The 9350-nt window shown below is 41.2% G+C and overlaps 1 protein-coding gene across 1 annotated transcript; it reads right to left on the reverse strand.

Annotated features, from left to right (window-relative positions):
- Positions 1 to 729: 729 nt before the first annotated feature.
- Positions 730 to 6225, reverse strand: LOC148521794 (keratin-3, type I cytoskeletal 51 kDa-like). The gene is made up of 7 exons (XM_088474747.1): positions 5722 to 6225; positions 3932 to 4014; positions 2290 to 2446; positions 2043 to 2204; positions 1551 to 1676; positions 891 to 1105; positions 730 to 805 (listed from the first exon to the last, which is right to left on the reverse strand). Exons 1-7 carry the CDS (start codon positions 6223 to 6225, stop codon positions 730 to 732), a joined length of 1323 nt encoding a protein of 440 aa, XP_088330873.1.
- Positions 6226 to 9350: the final 3125 nt, after the last annotated feature.

The following is a 9350-nucleotide window of genomic DNA, read 5'->3' on the forward strand; positions in this document are numbered from 1 at the left end:
GTACAGTAGCAGGTCCAGGGTTAGGTGCCAAATAGTAATAGTAAGGGAAGGAAAAGCACATGGGAAAGAGGGCTCTGCTCGTGAGAGCTTACATTCTAAAGGGGAGGGGTAGACAGACAGGGGTGACACAGATGGGGTAGATAGTGAGCCTGGGACAGAGAGATAGGATGAGAGCTGGAAAGTTTTGATGAAGAAGTGGGTCTTGAGAGCCAGTTTGAAGTTTTACTGAAGGTGGGAAAGTCTGACAGGGTACAGTAGAGAATTTCAAAGATAGGGAGCAGCACATGCAAAATCTTGGAGACGGTCATGGGAACAAGTAATTAGTTGGCAGGAGAGGTGGAATTCATTAGCAGAGCAAAGAGGGCGGACGGGAGTGCAAAGGGAGATAAAGTCAGAGATGTAACTGGGAGAGGAATGGGTGAGAGCTTTGTAGGTGAGTGTGAGAAGTTTGATTTGGGTGAAGGGAAGGGGAGCCAGTGTAGGATTTGTAGATAAGCTGTTTGGTTTTGGTTTAGATCTCCCCGGCAAGATGGGATCTCAGAACGAGGTGAAATGTCATCTTTCACGAACATTTGTGCCGAGATGTCTGTGAAAGATGATGCTTTACCTTATTCTGAGATTTGAACTTTGCAGGAAGATCCGAACCAAAACTGAACCACTTATCTCTAATATAAATATGTTGTAATGTAATAATTTTAAGTAGCCATAAAAATGGTTACCTGTGCTGAATTATGATCCACTCCTGGTTCCAACAGCTTTTTGTCCTGAGGTTGTTCCTGACCCTGCACCACTTTGTCCAGTACCACTGGAGTTATTGAAGGACAGTTATTACAAGCACATTAGAAATAACCAAGCACAAAATACAATTGTCCATTGATAACTATTCTTACCTTTCTCCTTCTATGAGCTTGCGGTATGTCCCTATCTCTGCCTCTAACCTAGACTTAATGTCCAGCAGATCTTCATATTCTGCTTTCTGGCACTCTATATCTTCTTTGATCAGTGACAGTTGCTCCTCAATGCCAGCAATTTGTATTTGGATCTGTGCAAGCTTCATACAGAAACGTCCTTCTGTCTCTGCCAATGTATCCTCTAGGGATTTTTTCTGTCACAAGAAAGCATCACACTTTAACATCTTTATATAAATTCTCAATAGCGCTAATAAAGGGATTTTCCACCTTCTGATGACATTAATTGAAATTATTATTTATACAACTTTTACTATACACAGTGCTTTATTGTTATGGCTTCTGTCTGGGTTTTTGTTTTCTTAGATTTGCATTTATATCATCAGGCAGAGCATTTCCATTGCCCGGGGATACAACAGATCTGTTGTGCTACCCGCATTGGATACTATTGTATACCCGGGCAGCAAAAGGAAACAACTTTTCATGAAATATAAATACATTGCCAATAACACACACAAAATAACTGTAAAGACAAAGCAGTGTATTAGTAAAAGGTGCAGGAGTGCATGTACAGGCCAATAAATGAAAGTCACTCAAGAGCTGAAAAGCTCTCTGTATCAGGAATTGTGTTTCGCTCCTTACCATGGCGAGCAGTGACTGGTACTCAATCTCTAAGGCTTGAAGTGCCTTCTTCAGATCGGAGACCTCACTCTTGCTGGTCTGGACTTGCACCACGCCAGTGGATATTTCTTTTTTCAAACCTTCACTCTTAGAGAGACAAAATACAGTGCTAGTCATTATCCATGTACGATGTAAGCAGTGTTAGTCTTTGAAGAGTCTATTGGTAATACCAGCATAAAAATTTCTATATTTAAGCTGTCAATCACCACTATTGTAATACAACATCTACAGGAGGAAGTGCAGGTGATTGCTGTTACCCCAAATGATTTGATCTTGCCCCTGCTACATTAGAAATAAAGCCACCTAAGACAATGGGCGGCTTCTGCTTTGTTCACAGAATTACAATCTATGCTGGCATCCTGGCTTGCCAACACACTTCCATTACGCATGACCTAATCAGCACACAGTTTGCATGATCTATAGATGTTAGAAAAGCCTAACAATGATTCTCACCATTTTCAAGAACTGATCCTCAGCAGCCTTGCGATTCTTCTCAGCCATAGCCTCGTACTGCCCCCGCATGTCATTTAGTACCTTCGTGAGATCATTACCTGGCGTGGCATTCATTTCTACAGTAACCTGGCCCACAGTTGTTCCTTGGGATCCTTTAACCTCCTACAGAATAAAAAAATATATATTTTGCTATTGGCATATTAAGTAAATTCAAAGCAATGGAAACTGATATGTCTTTTAAGCTTACATCCTCATGATTCTTCTTGAGTAAAGCAATTTCCTCTGTAAGACCTTCAAACTGGGACTCCATGTCAGACTTGGACAAGGTCAGATCATCCAAGACCTTACGCAGGCCATTAATATCGGCCTCTACACTGTGGCGGAGTGCCAGCTCACTCTCATACCTGATAAAGTAAACAGATGTAGACAAGTGAAAATGAAATTGTTGTAATACAAACCACAGATGGAGCATGTTTGTCAAGTTGCGGTAATTGGGCATTTGTTACTAAGCTCATTGACAGTGCAGCCTACCTCAAGCCATATCATACTCGCATAGATTTTGTTAGTGAGCTCAGGTGTATTTATGTTCCCTTGACTCCACATGTACATATAATGTATATTTAAGATGACACACCGGGAAATACCATACCAAATGCATTGAAACACATTACTAAAACACCACCTATTTCTAATCTGCATATGGGCTAGGGAAGTTGGTTTTGAAGACTTTTATTGGCTTATAAAATGCATTTAGCAACTGCTTATTATTATTTTTCATATACATTGTACTCATGTAGGTAGGTATACTAACTCTTGGACAAGGGCACCACGAGGAGGGGGGTAGCAAGCAAGTGCAGATTACCTGGGCCTGAGCCTCATTAGAGGCCTGGGAGTGCAGGGGAGGTGTAACCACACATCCCTGCGATGCTGCGATCAAGTCCCTGATTCACATGTCATCACAATAATGTATACAAAGAGGGAGTGTAGCCACACTCTCTACAGCACCCTTCCCCCTAAATCCACCAAAAGTCTTGAAGCCCTGAACTTAGATAAGGTACACAGAAAACTTATAAACAGTGACTTTACATATCTATATATAGATTAAAATACTGTACATGCTAATGTATATGCTAAAAGGGAATAGCTTCCTCTACGCTTAATGTTATGCACATCAGTTTAAGGATTAACTGAGGTCTTCTAACAGATTGCAGAAATGGAGCTTAAACATCATCCTGGTTCCTATGACTGGATTTCTGACAAGTAGTTTATATTCTGGAAACAGTAATAGGAAATAACATGATTTTGATCAAATAAAACTACAGGAATAAAGAAAAAAGATTGTGACCTCTTGGATCCAAGGTTTATGGGACACCTAAATCCTTATGATTCTTTTGTATCTGACTCGTCATGAATAGCACAGTCGTAAACCTTATTCAATTCAGTTTTCAGAGTTTGATGAATGAAGGCCCCCATACTAGGGTATGAGGTCAACAGACAGTATTGAGGCTGCAAGGTAAGCAGGATTTATTTGTGATATCTGTGTAATGAATAGCCCAATATATCATTCCTACAGAAGTATGTGAAAATTAATCTTGAGAAATGGTTAATGGGCCCCTATATACTGTGATAATGCAGGAAAAGATAGGAATTTTCACTTTTGAAGGTTTTTCATCCTCTTTGTGTCATTTGTGTATTTGGACTTTGTTGATATGATAAACTAAATTGTAATTCTAGAATTTCAGATATCACTCTCGTGCTACTATTCTCTGTTGTGTTCCAAAGTGTAACCCTTACAGTACTTCAGGTTCACCCTTGGTTGTAGTGTGACACCCACATATACCACAAGTGGACAATATATGTAAGCTAAACAGCAACAAAATCAAACTTACTTCATCTTGAAGTCATCAGCAGCCAGTCTGGCATTGTCAATCTGCAGTACTATGCTTGCATTGGCACTGGTAGCTGTAACAATCTGTGGGAAACATGTCACCATTACAGTTTTATCACATCAACCCAGATAACATGTTACATATATAATGAAAATTCTAAGATTTAATGGTTTATAGGTTATAAGGGTCCAGGAAAAATAAAATCTTTGCCAAATTATAGAGCTCCTGTGCTTTTTCTGATGATACTCAACAGTGCTGAATACCAGCACCATCTGTTTCTGGAAACAGAAAAAAAGGTAATTGCTAGTGCAGTGTTTCCCAACTTCGGTCCTCAAGGCACACTAACAGTCCAGGTTTTAGTGATATCCATGCTTGAACACAGACGGTCAAATCAAAATAACTGCAGTACTAATTAAGACTCGTGCTCAAATATGGCTATCCTTAAAACCTGGACTGTTGGTGTGCCTTGATGACCGTGGTTGGGAACCCCTGTGCTAGTGTATTTTAAGACTCCTTGGGACTTCTATGACCAGACTAGTCATTTCCAGCTAGTGTAATTAATAGACCAGAAAGACACTAACCTGGCCACACGATCTTCAGCAGTTTATGAGAGTATATGTAGCTTTGTACATAGAGATGGCAGAACGCCATCTTTTGCAAAGAGTTTTGAATTTAGTGAGTCACCAAAATACTTTACATCAACTCTGAATTCATGTGTGTATGGCTTTTACTTAACTACACATACAGCATAAAAAATATATACTGTTCTTAAATGCAACTCTGTTTAATGGTGTATAGGGCCTGATTCAGAATAGTACACAAACCCAATGGTTTTCATACAATTATGATGTTTAATAATCGGTGAATGTGCAGGATCTATACTGTGCATGTGCCGATCACTGACTGTGACAGTGGTCACATTCCCCCCTAAGACACAGCATGATTGACATGCTGTGGCCTTTTGGGGGCGGGGACAGGGCTGCACTGCCTGCATTCCCAGAAAACAGGGACATGTTAGCCCCATATTCTGGGAGTTCTGAGGCCAGTGTCTGTGTCTTCCGATACAAATTTACTGGCCTCGCAAGTGGGCAGGCGGTGGCCATTCTGTGTAAGCTTAGGCTTACTCAGGTGGCTGATAACGCAAATATTAAGACTGATGGTCACGATGTTGATCCGATCTTGCATGGGCATCAGATCTAAAATGCTGCCTGGAGGCGTCTTTTTCCTTCAGATGCCTCCTGCATCAGTAGCATATACTGTATGCATACAGACCGAAGACATAGCTGCTGTGCATAAGCCATACAACTCTGAATCAGGCCTATAGTCATGTGAAAAGCATAATATAATCCCAATTGTTCCTCTTCTTGTATACTATTGAAATGTCATTTTAGTAAATTTTAGAAACCCTACAGTACATTTTTGGGCAACGACAGTACAGACCAGGTTAAAGAGTACATGCTATGACTTTTCAAGGGAACAAATCACAATTAACTAGATATTCGTTATATACTGTAAAATGTATTTTAAATAATCCTTTATTTACTTAGTCCATCCAATTATTTACAATTAGAAAGCACTTCCACAGCATGTCCAATGCAACTAATCTGCAATTATTGATTGTACAGTTTAAGATGTATTCTAATATTGGCAATAATTAGAAGTTCTTCCTGTTAAGGTTTTAGGTAGTCCTAATGCTGATGATGTCATGGTTTCATCTAATAAAGTATAAAGCAGCAGTTTAGCAACCAGATTTTGTAGCGATTAAACTTCTATATTTTTGTTAAACCTACCTTAGCCTTTAGATCATCAATCGTGGTGTAGTATTTAGAGTAGTCTTTTCCTCCTTCTCCAGTAGTACTACCAGGCTTTTGCTTTTCATACCATTCCTTAATCTTACGTTCAAGCTCGGCATTTGCCTGTTCCAAAGCATGGACTTTGTCCAGGTAAGCAGCCAAGCGGTCATTAAGGTTCTGCATGGTTTGTTTCTCATTGCCAGAGAAAAGGCTGTCACCTCCACCATATTGGGCACCACCACCAGCACCACCAGCAAAATCTCCTCCCCAGCCAGCTCCACCACCAAAACCATCAGCACCACCACCATATCCACCAGCACCACCATATCCACCAGCACCACCATATCCACCAGCACCACCATATCCACCACCAAATCCAGCACCTCCTCCAAAGCCTGCCCCATTAGCTACTCCACACTGACCAAAACCACCACCTCCCGGACCATAACCTCCTGAGACAGCGCTTACTGACTGTGATGAATGTCTAAAAGAATAAGACATGATGTTCAAGCAAAATGACAACCTTTCCAGATGAAATAAAGCAGCTCCCGTGGAAAGTGTGATATCTCAGCAGGTTTTATTCTTTATATACGAGGTTCAAAGGGTGTGTAATTTCTGAATTTTAATGTTTTACATTTCAAACAATAGAGTTGCTTGCCAAGTTATTGCCACTGCACGATGATCAATTACCATTATTATTCAGCTTGCATCACTCTGCTCTTTTCACCCTCGCTTGTTTGTCCTGTTACTGTAGCATGTTTTTAGGGTGGAGTACATGGAACTGTCACATGTCACATGACCACAACACATAGACAGAGAAAGAGTTTTCTATCATTGAATTTTCCATAATCATTATGTGTAGAGACAATATAGTAAGTTAGGAACAGCAACAATACATTTTTAAGTACATATATGGTACCAAGATATTTTAAATAAACAATTTTTTAGATAGAGGACAGGTTTCTGATAACATGCCGGTGTGACTTTTGTTAGTGGTCAGTAACAAAAACATCTCAATAGAGGTGAGCTCATGGTTTTAGAAAAAAAAAATAATGTGGGGCAATAAAGTACAGTAAATGGTCTGTGCATTTTGTTTGTTTTCTAAATTTTAAGGGGAATAACTAATTACCAACCCGTACTTAAATTTTCATCTTTTGAAGTTATTTATATTATCTATAGTACATAATTTACATGGTATACTTGTCGAATATCACATAAAGTATAGTGGGAAACAGTGAAAGCCCTAAGGGTAAAATGTATTTAACAACTGTTTTGCCAGGGTTTGGAGTCCAGTGGGATCCACCATGGATTGACAGCGAGTTTAGCTCAATACTACTGTATTTACTAACGGTCATTTGACCTTCTAAACTGAACCATTATTCACTGTTAGTTTCCAAACAGCTGGACTGTCTGCAAAATTGTGGAACTTTTATAGTGATCCCTGAACTCTATACATCACTCTTCTTTTTGTTAATTTTATTTGTCCCCCTCCTATGTTAAACCAGCACAAGTGTTTTAGTCTAGACAGGTAGTTGAAAAATCTACATTACCAGCAGTAGACATTTGCTGCTAGGGCTGGTGCTACCATAGCAAGGCAGCAGAACCGTAACTAGACTTTTGGTGCCCCCTACCCCCCCTAATTTTTAAATAGGGACTTAATATTATGCACCTGAAAAAGGGCCATGGCCTCATGGGGAAGGGCCAGGGAAGAGATAGGGGAGGTCAGGAGATGCTGGGGATAAAAGGAGGAAGATAATAAATTGTGAGTGATCTCTCTCGCTTGGCTGAGAAGCAACCCCACACATGAATGGTGTCAGGATGCTTTACTGTTGGCATGACACAGGACAAAGACTTTTGGTGTCAAGAAGGGCAGCAAAGAAGCCACTTCTCTCCAGGAAAAACATCAGGGACAGACTGATAATCTGCAAAAGCTACAGGGATTGTACTGCTGAAGACTGGGGTAAAAGTGAGCCATCCCATGACCTCCTGTTCCGGTCTCTATGCATCAGTGCAGAAATGTGCTAAAACGCTCAAAATATGCACAGGATACCGAACATCCCATAGGCAACACTTGTCTGTGTAATATTCGCCATCCAGTCGAAACCCCATATACCTGAAAGTGCCAGGATGAGGCGGCAGCAAACAGAAGGCCGATTCAACATCCACCTTACCCATCAGAGCTCCCCGGCATTGCTCTTTAACATCAGCAATAACTCATCAAATGACTGGTACACCACAGAGCAAACAGCAGCCGGGATGGCATCATTAACAGAAAACCCCCACTGTATCAACCAAAACTTACCTGGTGCCTTCTTAGGGATAACACCAATTGTGGAAAGCACCAGACCTGCAATAGGGGGTTGAGCAACAGGTCCTGCCATATGCCCTAACTGCACCTGAGCTAAAACTTTATCCCTTAACCAGCACCACATTTCAATCAAAGGTGTCTAAACCGACACTTCTGCCCATTATTGAAGGCAAAGCGTTTGTCTTTAACCATGTTAATGGCGCGTAGCTGGACTTTCCGGTGCAGGACGCGAAGGCTGAGCGACCTCCAACCACACCTCCACGTCCTTACTGTCATGCCTGACTCAGGAGGGTCTCCTACTAAGGAGCAGAAAGCTGAGGTCCGGGATTGTGGAAAGAATCGGAGGTGAGAGGCCTGGATGTAGGACCTCCTCATCCACAAGTATCGGATGTTGGCGAGATCCGATCAAAGGCGCGGAGTCTAATCTGCTGGGAGGTGTTCACCAGTGACCCTTCCAAGCAGGATATGGGATTAAGCTGCAACCAGCAAGCAGTTTGTGACCCTTTGATCAGGTATCCGATACACGTGGGGAAATGGAGATTAGAACACCGATGAGGCCCAGGAGGTTTGTACTTCAGAAAGAAGCACTAGCAAGGTCACTGTATGAGGATGTGGAACTACTGTAAGTATGCAGGCAAGGTATCAGATGACTGCTGGCATTGGAGGTATACACGGGAGTTGCACTTGAAGAATGTACTGATTACGTGGGCTAGGTGTTCAGGTGCACCACTGCACAGGAGGATGACACTGTGATTGTACTCGCAGGATGTACTGAGTACACGGGCAAAGTGTTTCAGAATGCAAACAGAACAAGGTCAAAAGAAGAAACAAGGACAGAAACTACAAAACATTTAATCACAAGAAAAAGAATGAAGGAAGAAAAAAAAATGTGACAACTACAGAAAGACAGAGAGAAAAAAAGAAGCAATAATTCAATTCAAAAGCACACTATTATGCTCACACACAGTGTCACCTCTTTGTAAACAAAGAGGCTTGTATCATGTGGCCACAAGCCTTAAATACCATTAACCTTACCCACTAACACCTAACTGGCTAAGGTTCACCCATGTGACCTTACACAAACCACCCATAGCCTTGTGGTTTTACCCACGACAGGCATTTTCTGCATTCTGTTCTTCATCTTTCAGGACCTCAAATGTATCAGGAGCCTCTGTGAAGGTAAGTGGCCTAATTTGTTTATTAACTAAATGGGAACTAGATTGCATGCCTTCCTCCTGCCAAATAGTAAAGTGGTAAGAATCCATGCTATCCTGAAAGTCTAAAAGTCTGTGTTTAGCAACAATACTGTAGGTGCAAT

The sequence above is a fragment of the Taudactylus pleione genome, unplaced genomic scaffold, assembly GCF_031769625.1.
Source record: "Taudactylus pleione unplaced genomic scaffold, aTauple2 ptg000155l, whole genome shotgun sequence".
Lineage (NCBI taxonomy): Eukaryota > Metazoa > Chordata > Amphibia > Anura > Myobatrachidae > Taudactylus > Taudactylus pleione.

Bases quoted from the DNA above. Each gene is read 5' to 3' on its own strand.
- LOC148521794 (XM_088474747.1), bottom strand. From the start codon at position 6,225: ATGTCTTATTCTTTTAGACATTCATCACAGTCAGTAAGCGCTGTCTCA. The intron at 2,205-2,289 runs GTAAGCTTAAAA...TTTATTCTGTAG, and splicing joins TCAAGAAGAATCATGAGGAT to GAGGTTAAAGGATCCCAAGG. The intron at 1,677-2,042 runs GTGAGAATCATT...TGTCTCTCTAAG, and splicing joins AGGATCAGTTCTTGAAAATG to AGTGAAGGTTTGAAAAAAGA.